Source organism: Callorhinus ursinus, unplaced genomic scaffold (assembly GCF_003265705.2).
Source record: "Callorhinus ursinus isolate GAN/ISIS: 27379988/994484 unplaced genomic scaffold, GSC_fseal_2.0 scaffold15, whole genome shotgun sequence".
NCBI lineage: Eukaryota > Metazoa > Chordata > Mammalia > Carnivora > Otariidae > Callorhinus > Callorhinus ursinus.
The window spans coordinates 6,886,519-6,903,854 of record NW_027397077.1 but is presented as its reverse complement, the minus strand read 5'-3'; the positions used below and the strand labels follow the sequence as shown (position 1 = coordinate 6,903,854).

At 52.1% G+C, this 17,336-nt stretch overlaps 1 protein-coding gene across 3 annotated transcripts; it reads left to right on the top strand.

Annotated features, from left to right (window-relative positions):
• Nucleotides 1–1,385: 1,385 nt before the first annotated feature.
• MON1A (MON1 homolog A, secretory trafficking associated) lies at nucleotides 1,386–14,447 on the top strand. Of its 3 annotated transcripts, none has more exons than XM_073901237.1 (7): nucleotides 1,386–1,644; nucleotides 9,848–9,905; nucleotides 10,029–10,168; nucleotides 11,375–11,860; nucleotides 12,441–13,206; nucleotides 13,918–14,065; nucleotides 14,165–14,447. In XM_073901237.1, exons 3-7 carry the CDS (start codon nucleotides 10,042–10,044, stop codon nucleotides 14,303–14,305), a joined length of 1,668 nt encoding a protein of 555 aa, XP_073757338.1. In that variant the 5' UTR covers nucleotides 1,386–1,644; nucleotides 9,848–9,905; nucleotides 10,029–10,041; the 3' UTR covers nucleotides 14,306–14,447. The 3 variants fall into 3 exon arrangements, with proteins under 3 accessions (XP_073757338.1, XP_073757337.1, XP_025741543.1); XM_073901236.1 differs by lacking the exon at nucleotides 9,848–9,905 and adding an exon at nucleotides 2,684–2,742; XM_025885758.2 differs by lacking the exon at nucleotides 9,848–9,905.
• Nucleotides 14,448–17,336: the final 2,889 nt, after the last annotated feature.

Below are 17,336 nucleotides of genomic sequence, written 5' to 3'. Positions count from 1 at the left end.
TATTGAGATCAATTCCAAGGGGTGCAACTTCTGGTTAATGGAATATAGCCAGGATATTTCTGTACCAATCAGAGAATATGAGATTTTCTTGGCTTAAACTTTTTTTTTTTTAAGATTTTATTATTTAAGTAACCTCTTCACCCAACGTGGGGCTCCAACTCACAACCCCAAGATCAAGAGTCCCATGCTCAGGGCACTTGGGTGGCTCAGTCAGTTAAGCTCAGGTCATTATCCCAGGGTTCTGGGATTGAGCCCCACCTGGGCTCCCTGCTTAGTGGGGAGCCTTCTCCCTCTCCCTTTCCCTCTCCCACTCCTCCTGCCTGTGCTTGCTCTCTCCCTCTCCGTCAAATAAATAAAATCTTTAAAAAAAAAGCACAAAGCACAGTTTTGTCATCATTTCAGTCACAGACCTGTATTGTGGAGGTAGACTCTAAGTGGCAGCCATCTGAGACTGTAAGAGAAGCTCAGGGGCAGAGCTTTCCAATTTCAGTGTAGGGCTGAGATGGAGACAAGACACTGCATTCAGGTGTTTGAAGCAGCAGAGAGAATTAAAGGAGTGATTTCAGACTTTTCCTTCATCCTAGAACTGTGGGGGTAATTAACCAGAAAGCTATAAAGTAATTTCATTGCTTCAGAGAAAGCACGAGTGGTATTTTTGTTAATCTCTAATTTTACTTCTTTAAACTGTACTTCAAAAATAAAATTGTGTGGGAAAACTTTGTTTTCCTGTCGTTTGTATTGCTTTGTGTCTAGGAAATTACAAATGCCCATAACAATCGTTCCTTGCCCTGGTACATCACCTGGGAAGCTTTTAGATACCGATGCCTGAGTCCCATCCCGGTTCGATTAAATCAAAATCTCTAGAAGTGATCAAAATCTCCAGGCATTAGTGATTTTTAAAAATTCCCCAGGTCGTTCTATGTGCAGTCAAAGCTGAGAACTGTTTTAGAGCCTCATACTGATATATTAAAACGTGGCTAAAAGGATGTCAAGCAACAATTGGTGTGCCTACATCCTTTACAACCAGTGTAGCTGGACCCACTAATGACATTTATCCGGCCCCTAAACTTGTACTGTCCTTCCACAGTCAATAGAGGAAACAACCCCAACATCTCTTCCTTCCCCTTGAAATAAACCTCTAGTTGGCTGGGGAGGAGGGGGCCTGGGGGTCTGGGCCGGCGGTCCACCCATGCCTTTGGGTTCCGGGTAAGCGCTTGGACCAGGTCGCGACGCAAGAGAAGGCGGTGCGGGATGAGGCAAATCCTGTCCCGGGTGAGGCCCCGCCCCCGAGTTTGCCAGGATTGCGCGCCCCGCCCCGCCCCAGAGTGCCGCAGGCGGCCCCGAGCTGCGGACTACAGTTCCCACAATGCACCCCGGGGCGGGCAGGGCTGGGCCGAGCGGCTGGAGCCGGGCCTCCGCCACGAGAGACCGGCGAAGGCTGTCTTCCTGGGCTGGCGGCCGGGCGAGGGACGGTGGGAGGGGGCGGTGGCCGCACAGTGGCCATGTCTGCGTCCGCAGGGGGCCGTGGCCCCGCGAACCTGCGCCCTCAGTCCAGGTCCGGCCGGGCAGCAGTGCTCTCCCGGGGGTCCGGCAGAGTGCAGTGACCGGCAATCTCTGTGCGTCCAGGGCCCCCCGGAGAAACAGGTGAGTACGACTGCCAACCCACGTGGCCTGGGGGTACCGAGAGACCGGAGAGCTGTCATCCTTGGAGCGAGGGGCATGAAGAGAGGGCGCCCCTGCTGCCTACGCTGCCATTTGCGGTAGGAGGTCTTAGTCTCTTTGGGGTGCCTTAGCCGGTTGGCCCCCAGGTGGAGAATACAAAAAGGCGAGGGCCGGAATCCTTCCTTTGGCTGGGAGGGCAAAGTCCTGTAGGGGCCAGTAGCCAGGTAGGACCCGTCCCCCAAGGCACCCGCATTCCCCCCCCATAAAGTCGTCTCAAAGATCGGCAGAGGTGACTGTGGGGTGAGCGGGGCAGCTCCTGGAAGTGTCCTGAGGCTTTGAACTTTGCTCTCAAGGGTGCCCTGGCTCAGATAACACGTCTGCCTCTTGTACTGAGTGAGCAGTCCTTTCTGGGTTCCAGTTTGCTGGGGGAGGGTGAGCAGCCTTTGTAAGAGAGGGGAGTGGCCACCAGCAGTGACAAGTACCAGGCCATGCTCTCATCAGGAGTAGGCATCCTGCTGAAACAGCTACAGCACAGCCTCACCAGGGGCCTGTCTCCCATGCACCCATGCATCCTGGCACTACCCTCCCATCTGGAGCCCACTCCCAAAAGAGTCAAAGAGAACAGAGCACTATTTAAGTAGGAAGAGGGAGCAACAGTGGTAGGGAGCCAGTAGGGAGGGGCTCTTGAAGGCTCTACCTGCTCCAGGGTGGGCACAGAAGAAGGGCTGATGGACCCAGCCTCTTTGATGACATTGCTTGTGGGCACAGCAGAGCACTTCTAGGTAAAGTAGCATGTCCTGGGGGCTTCTAGAAAGGCTGCCTGAGAAGGGGCCCCAAGGGCACATTTGGGACTGGTTCCAAGAGACCTCTCTTGCTTGAGGGCTTCAGGCCCAACCTCCCAGGAGCTTCAGTCATGCAGGTTATGGCTCCAATGGGGGCTGGGGTGGGGTTTGCTGTGAGTCACTCACCCTCCCTGCCTAGTTTCCAGAGTAAGTGTCCAAAGAACTGTTTGCTTCATCAGGACTTCTGGATGGATCCCCAGATTGGCCTTGGAGATGCTGAGGTGCTACATGATTTCAGGTAGCAGGGGAACTATTGTAAAGGAAGCCACTGCTAGCCCCAGCCAGTTGACCCTGTCCTCACTCCATGCATTACCATGCTGGGTACCCCTCAGCCACACTGGGCTCAGTCACCTGAAGCCCACAAGGGATCGGTGGGTAGTGGGCCCCCAAGACACTGGGCAAGTTGCTGTAGACCTTGTTTGGGTCTTTGAGCCAAAGGTGCAAGGCACAGAGCAGGGGCACGTGGCCGACCAAAGAGTTCAACTTGGGAGATCCAGGAGCAGCAGAAAACCAATGGTCTGTTCCTACCACGTCAGGCCCAGTGAAGGAAGAGCCAGTAAGCCTGGAGGAACTCCCAGTCCTAGGCCCACAGACATCTCTTTGACTGGACATCACAGGTGGCTCATTTCAGGCCAGAGCCTACCTGGCTTCATGAGGTCAGAATCATGTTTTGCCTGGCCAGCTCACTCAGGGCCTAGCTCAGGGTGAGCCAGCTCTCAAAGGACTGATTTATGGGGCAGAAACCACTGGATCTGTCTGTAAGTGCAGCTACATATGGTCCGAATGCTAAGTAAAAATAATCACGGTGTGCTAATGGCAGCAGCTGAGTGTACAAGTGCCTACCCTGTGCCAGGGTAACCAAATTACATGGATTATCTCATTTAGTCCTCCCACAACTCAGGGAATCAGTACTATCATTATCCCCATTTTATAGATAAGAAAACTAAAGACTTATAAAACCAAACCAGGTTCATCCAGGTCCCTCTGACTCCAGGGCCATTGTTCTTGAGCACTTGACTACTACCAAACAAATCTTCTCCACAGACAGGGATCTCCAGAGGCTGCATTATAACTGGATGTTCTTTGAGGATCTTTCACCTTTTCCCTCCCCAAATTTTTATCTAGCAAATGTTGATTAAACTCCTCTTGCGTGTGGAGCTGACATATTGAAATTTGTGGCAGGTCACAGGGTGACCTTCAATGTAGAAAACTGAAGCAGGGCAAAAGGGATGAGAATCAGGGATATTGCAGGAAGTCCTCTCTGATAGGTAACACTTGAGCAACAACCTGAAGGAAGTGAGAGAGCAGGTCATGTCAATATCGAGCCCAAGCAGTGGACTAGGTAAGGTGGAGGGCAGAGGGAAAGGCAGGGAGACGTGGTCCAGGCAGAAAGCTCAGCAAGGGCAAAGTTGTGAAGTGAAAAAAGTGCTCAGGATTTACATTTACATTTACATTATCCTAAAGGAAATCCACGAGATCAGTGTGGCTGGGCTGAAGTAAAGCGAGTGGGGGAAGGGATAGGAGATGAGGTCAAAGAAGTAATGGTGGGGTGGGGGGGGATAGAGCGGGGCCTGTGCACTGCTGTGAGGAAATTGGCTTTCTCATTGAATGAATGGGAACCATTACAGAGTTGTGAGCAGGGGAATTACATGACCTGACTTCTTTTTCAAGAGGATCACTTTGAGTGCTGTGCGAGGGACAGACTGTGCAGGGACAAAGGCAGAACTGGGGAGACTGGTTAAAAGACAGGTGCGACATTCCTAGAGAGAGAATGGTAGCCTGGACCAATGTGGTAGTGGTGGCAGTGATGAGCAGTGGTTGGATTCTGGATATGGGTATTTCCCGTTTAACATCAGTAATCTATGAAAGTTGGGCATTATGTCTGGAATCACTAACTTAGTGTCTGTTTCCCATTATTTTAAATGGGGAAAAGTATAATGCTTCCCTCATCAATCCCAAATCCCTAATTTCCTAAAACAGCACTAAATCCCAGGAAAAATATATACCTAATATATGCCTAGTAAGTTATAGTGTTAGGATATAAAATGCTTAAAGCATTTCCTCCTGATCACCAAACACTGTTTGCTGCTTTGATGCAGTATCATGGCCTCTTTCAGTACCTGTAACAGCCACGATGCAAGTAAGCCCCTTTTGTTGCCACTCCACTCCACTGTCTGATTTGGAATATAATTCGAGGCTTTAAATGCACATTACTTTGATTAAAATCTAGATCAAGTTCTGATGAGGTAAATATGCATTTTTTTCTGTATAAACATAAGCTGAATCAATACAAGTTTGTTGTATTAGTTATCTATTGCTGTGTAACAAATTACCCCAAAACTTAGCAGCTTAACACAATAATAAATATTTATTATTTCACGCAATTCCTATGGGGATTTGGGAGGAATTTGGGAGCAGCTTAGCTGGATGGTTCAGGCTCAGATTCTCTCATGACACTGCAATCATCGGAAGGCCTGACTGGAGCCAGATGATTTGCTTCCAGGATTGCTCACTCACGTGACTGGCACATTTGATACTGCCTGTTTGCAGGTCTCAGTTTCTTGCCATGAGGTTCTCTCTGTAGGGCTGCTCAAGTGTCCTCACAACATGGCTAATGGCTCTACCTGAAGAGGGTGATCCAAGAGAGAAAGGCAGCAGCCACAGTATCTTTTATGACCTAGCCTCAGAAACCCACATTGTCATTTTCACATTATCCTATTGGTTATATAGATCAGCCCTGTTCAGTGTGGGAGGGGAGTACACAAAGGCATGAATAGCAGGAGTTGAGGATCACTGGGGGCCATCTTGAAGGCTGGCTACCACATTTGGGTATTAAAAACTAAAATGAATTCTATGGGGAAAATATTAACAAGAGAGACATTTTGCTGGGTGCACCTGTATTCTAAAGTACAGGTGACAGGATTTGCTAGTGGTTCGGTATATGAGGTGTGAGGAAAAGAGATGACTCCAAGATCATTTTCTGAATAACTGAAAGGATGATGTCTTTCATGGAGATGGATAAAACTCTGAGAAGAATAAGTGGGGGGTTCTTTGTTTGTTTTAAGATTTTATTTATTTATTTGACAGAGATAGAGACAGTGAGAGAGGGAACACAGGCAGGGGGAATGGGAGAGGGAGAAGCAGGCTTCCCGCTGAGCAGAGAGCCTGATGGGCTCGATCCCAGGACCCTGGGATCATGACCTGAGCCAAAGGCAGACACTTAACGACTGAGCCACATAGGCGCTCATGGGAGGAATAAGTTTTTAAGAGGATGATCAGGAACTCAGTTTTGGACATAGAACTTTGAGATACTGTAAGACATCCAAGGGCAGGCATCAAGTAGACAGTTAAATGTGTGTGCTTCTAGAAGTCAGAAGAGAGATTGGCGCTGGAAATAGAAATTGGAATCATTAATGTATCAATGGAATTTAAAACCATGAGACTGAATAAGATCACCAGTAGATTGAATGAGGACAGGGAAGAGATCTAAGGACTGAAATCTGGGTCCCCTAACTGTCAGAAGAACTGCAAAAAGGACTTAGAAGAAATGGTCCATGAGGTAGGAGGAGAACCAAGGAAGGAGAGTGGTGTACCAGAAGCCAAGAAGAAAAAAATGTTTCAAAAGAGAGGAAATGATCAAGTGTATCCATTGCTACTGAGTGAAGTGAGATGATCCTGAAGTCAACTGGCAACCTTGATAGGAGGAGTGTTACTAGAGTAATGGAGACGCAAGTCTAGTTGGAATGGCTTCAAGAGTGAGTGGGAGAAGTGGAGAGGCTGTGGCAGTTTACTTCTTGATTACCAGATATCCACGACTCTCCACATTTCCCAGTCCCTCTGGCTATATGACTAGTTCTGGCCAATCTGGGCTTTGAAGTATTTAAGAACTCATACATGACCTTCCAGCCCTGTCTTCCACTGACCAGTGATGTGGGAAAAGCACATATTCCAATGGCAGAGCTATGAGATGCAAATAACTTGCATTTCTGAATCACTGCTTGGAAGGGAGCTGAATTACTACCAGACCCATGGTAGATTTTGTGTGAGCAAAAAATAAGCCTTTATGTGTAAAGCCTCTGCCATTTTGGCATTCATTTGTTATACAACATAACCTAGCCCACCTGACTAATTAAACTCCAAGTATTATTTACTATTTTGAGGTTTGTTTGTTTTATAAAGGGTAGCAAAAAAATGGGGTGGAACCTAGAGGGAGGTTTGTTTTAACTTTTTAATTGAGGGACGCCTGGGTGGCTCAGTTGGTTAGGTGACTGCCTTCGGCTCAGGTCATGATCCTGGAGTCCCGGGATCGAGTCCTGCATCGGGCTCTCCGCTCAGCGGGGAGTCTGCTTCTCCCTCTGACCCTCTTCCCTCTCGTGCTCTCTGTCTCTCATTCTCTCTCTCAAATAAATAAATAAAATCTTTAAAAAAAACTTTTTAATTGAAATAAGACAGATGTAAAGTTCATAAATCATAAGTACAGCTCAGTCAATTATAACAGAGTGAACACACCCCAGGGAAGGTGTCTTGAAAATGGACGAAGCGTCAGCATATTGGTGATGGATAGGGGAGAAGGGGAAACCAATGATCTAGGAGAGAGGGACAGCTGCTGAAGCCATGCGCTGTGCTTGTGTGGGCAAGAGGCACTGGAATGGGGGAGTTTGCCCCCGGTGGAGCATGACAGCTCATCTTCAGTGAGAAGGAAGGTGGCGTCTGACAGGAGAGGTGAGCTGGTGGTGGGAATCTTGGAAGTTCTCTTTGGCTGACTTCTGTTTCCTCAGCGGTATGACAGATAGTGCTGAGTGAGCATGGGAGAAGCAGGTGAGGCAAGTTTGAGAAGAGAGAAGGTGTAAACTGGTTGACCAGTGGAGTGAGAAAGTGAGGCAACATAGAAATGTGGTAATTGTTTTTTTTTTTTTTTAAGATTTTATTTATTTATTTGTCAGAGGGAGCAAGTGAGAGAGAGCACAAGCAGGGGGAGTGGCAGGCAGAGGGAGAAGCAGGCTCCCTGCTGAGCAGGGAGCCTGATACGGGGCTCAATCCCAGGACCCTGGGATCATGACCTGAAATGAAGGCAGATGCTTCACTGACTGAGCCACCCAGGTGCCCCAGAAATGTGGTAATTTAAAGCAATGGTTCTGGACCTTCTCCGCGGAAGGAAGCACATAGCAATCCAGGTTTCCAGAAATGTGGTAATTCTTTTTTCTTAAGATTTTATTTATTTATTTGACAGAGAGAGACACAGTGAGAGAGGGAACACAGGCAGGGGGAGTGGGAGAGGGAGAAGCAGGCTCCTGGCTGAGCGGGGAGCCCGATGTGGGGCTTGATCCCAGGACCCCAGGATCATGACCCGAGCCGAAGGCAGACGCTCAACAACTGAGCCACCCAGGCGCCCCAGAAATGTGGTAATTTAAAGCAATGGTTCTGGACCTTCTCCTCAGAAGGAAGCAAATAGCAATCCAGGTTTCCATCCAGGGAGCCAGGTCCAGAAGCCCTGGCCACAACCCTGGGACTGTCAGTAGCAGATTGCCCTCTGCCTGGACTCGGACAGACTCACCTCTCTGGGGTCACTCTCTCTTCACGTAGCAGTGCAGGCCCCAATCTGGCTTTTAGGGTAGCTTGTGAAAGAATGGTCTCCAAGGTTCTCATGGGGCCTATGTCTTCCTTTGGAAGACCTAGCCATGCCCTCGTTACTGTAGCACCCACTGCCCTGGCCTCTGTGGTGTTACAATGGTTGTTTTGGCCTGTTTGGGATTTCTCCCATGGCTCTCCGTCTCTGTCTCTGAGCAGACCTTTCTGAACAGGTTGCTGTTGAGGGCAAGTAGCCTCTTAGTTACTCTGGCCCTTTGTCAGACAAGGGGGCCTAAGGTGGTCCTCATGCTAGGAACCATCACTCTTGATTGTCCTGATAGACAGGATTAGTGGCCTAGAAAATCCCCAAAGGTGGCTGTTCTCCCAAATGATGTTTCTTTGGTCCGACTCTATGTGGGGTGATGCTGTGGGCCAGGGGTGCCCAGCCTTCACTTGTTGTGTGATGCTCCAGGGCTGCCCTGTCTGTTTTGCACATTGAACTTCTGCAAAAGACTCATTTGAAGAAAGGATTCCATAGCTTCCAACAAAGATGACAAAACAAAAGGAGCTTGAAAGTCAATTCTTTACAGGAGCTCCCTGATAGGAGCTCTGGTGGGATGGGGCTGAGGGGTCTGAGAGAGTGCTCGTGGATACAGACGACCTGGGACCGCACAAATGCGAGTGATGGGGATGCCGTCTCTTTGAGATTGCTCTCTTCGTGAACATTTTTGAGCACCTACTTCACGCCAGGCTCAGGGAGGAGCCATTTGCCCAAGGTTGCAGAGCTAGTGGGAAACAAGGTCTCAGTTATTCCCTATGACTCTGCCTTAGGAAGGCAGGGATAGGGTCACTAACACCAGTCCCTCCCAGGCCCCTGGCCTGCCTGCATGACCTCTTCATGCGTCTCTGACTGGTCTTTGCTGCCCTTCTAGCCTGTCCAGCCAGATTTGTCTTCACGAAAGGGTCAGTGCCTTAGATGGAACCCTTCCCCTGGGAGTGTATATTGCCCCCCAAGTGAAGGCCCTTCAGCTTGCCATTCAGGGGCCCGAGGGGTGACTCCAGGTGAGCCATCCAATTTCATTATCCCTGCCATCCACTCCCAGCCACCTCCACCAGGCCCAGAGATCAAGCTGAGTCTATGCTGGCTATCAGATGGGCACTGAGAACCGTCATGTTTCTAGTTGTTTGTAATTTGTAAGGCAAGCCCCAGTGCCAAAATCAGAAAGTACAACAGTGTATTTGGAAAAAAGCCAGCCTGAAGACAAGCGTGTTTGTTCTTTCTTTGCAAATATCCAGAAAGCACTATTGGTCTACCCAGTTTTGAATGGGGAAACGTTCGTGGTAGGATGTGCGCTAAAAGACAGCAGGATACAGAATTGTTGCAATTCCCAGCTCCCAGCTTCCTCCCTGTTGTGACATCAGGCAAGGTATCTAAACTCTCCCAGCTTCAGTCCCTTGATCTATAAAGCTAGCCTGAGACAGGAGCACCTGCCCCAGGGTGGAGTGATTAGGTTTGGATAACTGTCTACTGAACTTCTTAGCACGCTGCCTTGGCGCTCCATGTTAGCTGCTGTTATCAGTTTGTTAAAAAAAAAAAATTATTTACCTTTTATGTACATTAAAAAAAAACTGGGAGGAAATACACCAAAATGCGAACAGTGAAAGATCCTGAAAGGTGGGAGAATGGTGACATTTCTTTCTTTAGACCTTGTTGTATTTTCCAAGTTTTCTACGGTGAGTAGGTACAACGAATTCTTTCTTCCTTTTCTATTTAGAAAAAGAACAACATACTTCATTTTTTAGAGGTGACTACGCAGAACCCATTCCCCAGAGGTTTGAGCTAGTTGGGTCCTGGTGAGGGATGCTTTCCTGTACTTACCACATTAATTATGCCTGTGACTCCTGCCAACAGCACCTTCCCCCTTAGCCTCGATGACACCTTTGTTTGCCCCACAGGCAAGCCTGAAGGATGGCTGCTGACTTGCAGAGGAAGAGAAGCAGCGAATGCCCTGATGGCACATTGGCTCCTTCTGATGGGCAGAATATGGAGAGAGCTGAGAGCCCCACACCAGGACTGGCTCAGGGAATGGAGCCAGGTACGGGCAGAGTGTGCAGCTCCAGGAAGCTGACAGCGAGAGCAGCCTCCAGGGCCACTGGGATTCCCAACCAGTCTTTCGCTCCCCCTCATTCACGTATTTGTTCAGTCACTCCTGGGCTATTTGTCAGGTGCCGGGGATACTGCAGGGAACTGGGCTCAGTCCAGCTGTGTCCGGCCTTCCTCTCCAGTTCGTGTAGGGCTGCTCACCCTGTGCCAGCATGGGTCCTCCTCCTGTTTCCTGGGTCTGCAGTGTACCTTCCTGGTTCCTTCTCCCTCCCTCGGCTCTCAGCTTAAATATCACCTCCTCACAAGTCAGGCCTGCCTGCTCTGACCATGCCCTCTACGGGAACTCATTATTTTGTAACTTTATGTGTTTATGTGTGTATTGCACATCTGTCATCCCCAAGATTGTGAGCTCTTTGAGCACAGAGTGGTTGTATCCCCAATACCTGTAGAGTACCGAACTCCTCATAGAGACTCAAAATATATCTGTTGAATTATTCTGCCAAAAAAAATCAGTAAAGGAGGACTGACATGGTCCCTGCCTTAGGGCAGCCACCAGCTAGTGGGGCCATTACACTGGAGTGAGTTAGGAACTATGGCCTGAGCAGAGTCAGGGAGACTTCTCACAGGGAGAGAGAGTCACTGAACGCAGGAACCCCATTGCAGTGGGGGAGAAGGGTAACAACTGACAAGTGGCACAAGAGAAGTCAAGGAGGGAGATGTGACAGAGTGCCTAGGGTTGGAGGTCAGGTGAGGAGGTAACTAACGTTTTTGCTGAGAGCTGAAGTCTGACAAGGAGCCGGCCATATGAGGAGGTTCCAGTGCCTTCCAGGCAGAGGGAACAGCAGGTGCGGAGGCCCTGAGGTGGGTGGGGGTGTGTAGAGGGTGTCCAAAGAGCAGGTGGATGAAGGTCAGTGTGAGTTGAATGGGTAAGGACTATGAGATGAGAGTGAGAGAAGCAAGCAAATACCAGCCGCCCCTGCAGCCACAAGGGGTTTGGGTCTTAGTCCCAGTGTGATGGGTGGAGACTGGTAGTCTCTCAGTGGCAGGGAGGCATAACTCACAGTAGGCAGTAGTAGGAGGGAACAGCGGCTTGTCTCGCCGGGACAGGCAGTGAGGCTAGAGTGCCATATTAGGCACCTGCTGGTAAGGTGGTCGGCCAGTGGGTCCTGCTCTAAGCACCAGTGCTTTTGGCCGGCAGGTGCCGGGCAGGAGGGTGCCATGTTCGTCCATGCCCGTTCCTACGAGGACCTGACGGAATCGGAGGATGGGGCAGCTTCTGGGGACAGCCCTAAGGAGGGTGTCGGGGGTCCCCCACCACTGCCTGCAGACATGCGCCAGATCAGCCAGGACTTCAGTGAGCTGAGCACCCAGCTGACGGGTGTGGCCCGAGACCTGCAGGAGGAGATGCTGCCAGGAAGCTCTGAGGACTGGCCAGAGTCTTCAGGGGCAGTTGGGCGGCCAGCCACAGAACCCCCCAGGGAGGGCACAGGCGAGGGGGATGACGAGGAGGCTGCCGAGGCATGGCGACTGCACCAGAAGCACGTCTTTGTGCTGAGCGAGGCGGGGAAGCCTGTGTACTCCCGCTATGGGTCAGAGGAGGCGCTTTCCAGCACCATGGGTGTCATGGTGGCCCTGGTGTCCTTCCTGGAGGCAGACAAGAATGCCATTCGTTCTATCCACGCAGGTGAGCCACCTGGAAAGGGGGGCAGGGAGGGCTCCCCTGGCCACGGTTAATTCATAGCAGGTCCTGGACCCCTGGGGACTAGAGAGGGCTGGGATGTGCTATGTGAGGGGGTCCAAGGGCAATCCCTCCGCCTCGCTGGGCTTCAGTATTGTCATCTGAACATGGATAGCAACACTGCCTGCCTGATAGGGCTATTGTGAGGGCCAGAGGTGGCTCTGACGTGGGCTTTGCCCTTGGAGAGAACCAGAAGTCTGGGGAGGTGACCAAAAAGCCCCAGGTCCCAGCTCTTGCCGTTTAACACAAGCATGTTTTTCTGAAGTGCTCACTGCATTTTGGCTGGTGCCGGTCTGTGAACCAAGTGGAAGGGACAGGCCTGGAGTCCTCAGGGAAAGGGGACCTTGGGCTGCCGTTTTTATCTTCATCATCCTTAAGTCCCTACTGTGTGCAGAGCTCTGAGGGAGGGTGGAGAGGATGTAGAAGGCGACAAACTGCGTAGGAAGCCAGGGCTCCAAGGGAGCTGGGCAAGGCCAATCCAAGAAGGCTTCCCGGAGAAGCTGACACCCCCTCCCTCCACCTTCAGATGGCTACAAGGTAGTATTCGTGCGCCGGAGCCCACTGGTGCTGGTGGCAGTGGCGCGCACGCGGCAGTCGGCGCAGGAACTGGCGCAGGAGCTGCTCTACATCTACTACCAGATCCTGAGCCTTCTTACGGGCGCGCAGCTGAGCCACATCTTCCAGCAGAAGCAGAACTACGACCTGCGGCGCCTGCTCTCGGGCTCGGAGCGCATCACCGACAACCTGCTGCAGCTCATGGCGCGAGACCCCAGCTTCCTCATGGGGGCGGCGCGCTGCCTGCCCCTGGCAGCGACGGTGCGCGACGCGGTGAGTGCCAGCCTGCAGCAGGCGCGTGCGCGCAGCCTCGTCTTCTCCATCCTGCTGGCACGCAACCAGCTCGTGGCGCTAGTGCGCCGCAAGGACCAATTCCTGCACCCCATCGACCTGCACCTGCTCTTCAACCTCATCAGTTCCTCCTCGTCCTTCCGCGAGGGCGAGGCCTGGACGCCCGTGTGCCTGCCCAAATTTAATGCAGCCGGCTTCTTCCACGCACACATCTCTTACCTGGAGCCTGACACCGATCTCTGCCTGCTGCTCGTCTCCACCGACCGGGAGGACTTCTTTGCAGTCTCTGACTGCCGCCGCCGCTTTCAGGAGCGCCTGCGGAAGCGCGGAGCCCACCTGGCGCTGCGGGAGGCCCTACGCACGCCCTACTACAGTGTTGCTCAAGTGGGCATCCCGGACCTGCGCCACTTCCTCTATAAGTCAAAGAGCTCGGGACTCTTCACCAGGTGAGGGAGGGCCTTGGGGACACTGCTTGAGGGAGATAGGGGTGGGGATGGGGAGGAGGATTGGTCCTGAGCCCTGATGCAGTCCTGAAGCTGACCGCTCCTCTGGGATTGGACTGACATGTTGGGTCTGCTTCCCTCTGACATCAGGGACCCAGTCTTCCTATCCCTCTGCTCCCTATGGGCATACACCTCTCCACTTTGTTACCCAGAAAGCCTTGAAATGCCCAATACACCCAGGGAAGGAAGCTGGAACCGAGGTCTCCTGGATCTCCTGCCCTGGAGCAAGTCTGCCTTAGGGGTCATTTTAGTCCAGTCCAGGAGGCACAGTACTCCTCCTCCAACAGAGGGGCTGGGGCCAGATGTGGCATCTTCGATCCTCCCATTACCCCTTTTTGGGTTCCCAAATCACTCTTCCTCTCCTTCAGACCTGTCCTTCTGTCTTAGACACCTAAACTCAGATTGGCCTCTCCAAGGGAAGGTCACCAAAGATGCCATGAACTTGGGGGAGGGGGAAGAAAAGGGCTCCAGTCTGGGTGGGCCTAGCCCTGTCCTGGAGAGTCTTCTGTGGTAGGTAGACAGTGCCCTATCCTGGGAGAACATTTAGAGGGTAGGACACATGGCAGAGTCTCCCTGGCTAGGAATGGTTTGTTTCTGGGTCTCCAGAGAAGGCACTGGAAGTCATTTCTTTGCGAACCCCACCCCCATCTCCAGCCCTGAGATTGAGGCCCCGTACACCAGTGAAGAGGAGCAGGAGCGGCTGCTGGGTCTCTACCAGTACCTGCACAGCCGAGCCCACAACGCCTCCCGCCCACTCAAGACCATCTACTACACAGGCCCCAATGAGAACCTCCTGGCCTGGGTAAGGTGGCCCTGGGCTGGCCTGGGCTTTATCGGGATCCCGGGCAGGGGGCCTGAGGGCTACCTAACCTCAATGACTACCCTGTGCCCCCTCCTCCAGGTGACAGGTGCCTTTGAGCTCTACATGTGCTACAGCCCCCTGGGGACCAAGGCATCGGCCGTCAGTGCCATCCATAAGCTGATGCGCTGGATCCGCAAAGAAGAAGACCGCCTCTTCATCCTCACGCCCCTCACCTACTGATGGGAATGTGTGTGGGTTCAGCCCTCTTCGGTACACTGGGCCATGGAAGCCACGGGAGCCTCCACGTGGGCTGGCCTCTGTTGCCCAGGCAGCAGGGGGGACTGTGGGTTGGTGCGTGCATTAAAGTGCTTTGGGGAAGACACTCGTTGGGCCTTGTCACTGGTCCCTTCACTCACCCACTCTCACTCACATACAGATACCGAATCCTTCTCCCTGGTCCTTCCCCGTGCTCCCCCATGCACAGGGCCACATGCACATTTGAGTCCTCCCTCCCTTGCACAGCATCAGGCCACCAGCACTCAGAGTCAAAACTGGGGCTGGGGCTCTCTGCATTCAGCTAAAGTCTTGCCACACATAAAGTGTTCTCCAGCACCTCCTGGCCTTGCACCCCACCGCCCCACCCCAACACTCAGTCGGAGCCCTGGTGCCTCCCCTCTCACTCCCAGGAGGGGCCCCCAGCGGTGTGCACCAAAGGACCAGTCATACGCCCTGGGAGGTGTGGCTCTGCTTACTGGGCTGCAGTAACTCAGCAGTAGCTGAGCTGAGTAAGATTCGGACGGTCAGTTAGGGAGAGTCTGAGCCTCGGTACGTGTGGGTGGGAGCCCTTGGTGAGGTGGTCCAGTGTTCAGCACAGACCTCAAGATTCAGAGTTCAGCTTCACCATAGCTCTAGGCCTCTGGGGAAATTGTCCCAGCTTGAAGGGCTATCCACCTCAGCATCTGTACTTCCAGGCAGTACATTCCTCAGGATGGCCCCAGGAGTGAGCTGGAGGGCCTGCAAGAAGACCCAGCTGACTTCTGGGGAGAGGTGAACCCTGCCCTAGGAAGGGCAGATGCCTCTAGGCACACTGGGCCTTCTTCAGCCACCCTATACCCTGGAATGGCCCAGCCCACGGGGGTCAGTGTGGACATCCCTGGAGGCTCAGCAGTGAAGGCCCAGCCCCATTCACTCTATCCTGAGACCCTCTTTGGGCAGAACCCAAGGCCCAGCTCAGAAAGCTTCTACCTTGCTGCTGGGGCGGGAGGTGGGGGGGCTTTCCCAGTTCTGCCACAACTTAACCATCTCATTGGCTAGGGGAGCAGAAGACCTAGGAAATGTTTATGGGTGAAAAATGTCCACTGAGTATGGTCTTCAGACTGTAGACTGAATCACCCTCATGTAGTCTCTGACAGCTGGGCTAAGTAAGATACTCTGCCACCAAAAACAACCCATGTTGGAAAAAAAAATTTGTGTGGGTAGCATGGGCCAAGGGTACACTGGAATGGTTCAATTGCTGTCCCAGGAAATGGCAGCATAGTCCCTGCCCTTGGCCCCATCCTGGATCACATTAGAATGGGTATGGCCACAAGCCACCTGCCCTGACCCCAGAGTCCTTGGGGAACAGCCAGAGGCTTGGTGGTGCTGCTCACCCTGCACATGTGCCCTAGGTCTCTTTTCTGCCTGTTCCTGCTTCTGTTTCTCCCCTTGATCCTGGCCAGTGCACCAAACCACTGTCTCTGGGGCCAGGGTGATGCCAGGACTGCTATTGGCATTCTTCTGGTCAGTGGTCCGCCCCTAGGAGCCCCTGTTGGCTGCTGTGATCCTCATAGGGTTCTCAGCTTCTCTGCAGTTCAGCACCTATTCTGGGTGGGTGTGGAAAGGAGTGGTCACAATCAGGAGGCACCTAAAGTGTGGGGTTTATCTGGGGATCAAGGAAGGAATAACAGGCAAACAGGGAAGGTGTTCCTAGTGAAGGAACCAGCACGTGCAAAGCAAAGGACCTGGTAAAGAACCTGGTATTACTGGTTTACACTAAAGCCGGAGGAGTTTTCAAGGCCTAGGGTTCTTGAACTCCAGGTAAAATTCTGGCATTGGGGAGCCACTGAATGTTTTAAAGTTGCAGAAAGATACGGTCATACTGTGGTTAGAGAGATCCCCTGCTGACACTCAGATGATCTCTTTGGGTTGGAGAAAAAGGCCAGCACTAGTTCTTTGGAGTAGTGTTCAGAGGGGTGTGAGAGCCCAAAATGGGAAAAGAGGGCACTCCTTTGAGGTCACAGATGCCAGGGTAGTTGGGCTAAGGTCCTAAGTCAAATATGGGCCAGGCCTTATGAGCTCAGCTTGGGGGAGCATTTATACCTAGCACAGACTTCCCCCACATGGTTTGCCTCCCCCCTCCTGCAGACGGAGCAATTGGGAGAGAAGGAAGGGGTGCTCCTGTAGATGCTTGCTATCAAGGACCGGGGCTACCCAGGAAGGTACGCTGGCCTGGGGGCAGCCAACATCTTGGCCACACGGTGGCAGCAAAGAATCAACTGTTGATTGCTGTACCCCAACCCTCAAAACGGGTGGATAGGGTGATCAAGGAGGGCCCTGAAGTCTCCTCCCAACCCACAAAAGTCTCTCCCAACATCCTGAGGCAGGATGGGGGTCCAAGAAACTATGTCTTAGTGCCAGCGGAGACTGTTTCATTTCAGTTTTGCTGTGCATGACTATCAGGCATGTGCATGTTGGCTGTGAAACACAGGAACCATGCCATGATTTTTTTATGGGTATTTATTCATTTCCAGGCCAATTCTGGTTAGAGAAGGGAGTGCCTTTTAACGTTGCCCGAGGCTTGGAATCCTCCCGACACTGGGTGTAGCTGCCCACTCCTGCATTTCCTCTCTCCACCAGGTGCTCATTGACCTCCAACCTTGAGCAGGGAGGGAGTCCAGCACTAGGGATGGGGAAAAGGGGGAGCCAGGTATCCAGAGTCAACTGTGCTGGGGTGGGTATAGCACAGGATCTGTGGGACCCACAAAATGGATCCGGCATTGACAGGATCAGGAAGGATTCCTGGAGGAGGTGCCATCTGTTTCAAGAGGAGGAAAGGAAAAAGGTGCTCCTGGAAGGAGGAACAAGGAGCATGGTCTGGATGGGGGAGTACAGAAGATACAGCTCCAAAAGTCAGGCTGAATGAATCCTGCTGGGCTGAAAGCTCCTCTCTGTCCCACCTCTCTTACCATCCAAAGCCCTGGGACCCACAGTTCACAGATCCCTCAGACCTCAG

Coding starts and splice junctions, on each gene's coding strand:
- MON1A (XM_025885758.2), top strand. CDS start 10,042: ATGGCTGCTGACTTGCAGAGGAAGAGAAGCAGCGAATGCCCTGATGGC. Junction 11,861..12,440: donor CATTCGTTCTATCCACGCAG/GTGAGCCACCTG, acceptor CTCCACCTTCAG/ATGGCTACAAGGTAGTATTC. Junction 14,066..14,164: donor ATGAGAACCTCCTGGCCTGG/GTAAGGTGGCCC, acceptor CCCCTCCTCCAG/GTGACAGGTGCCTTTGAGCT.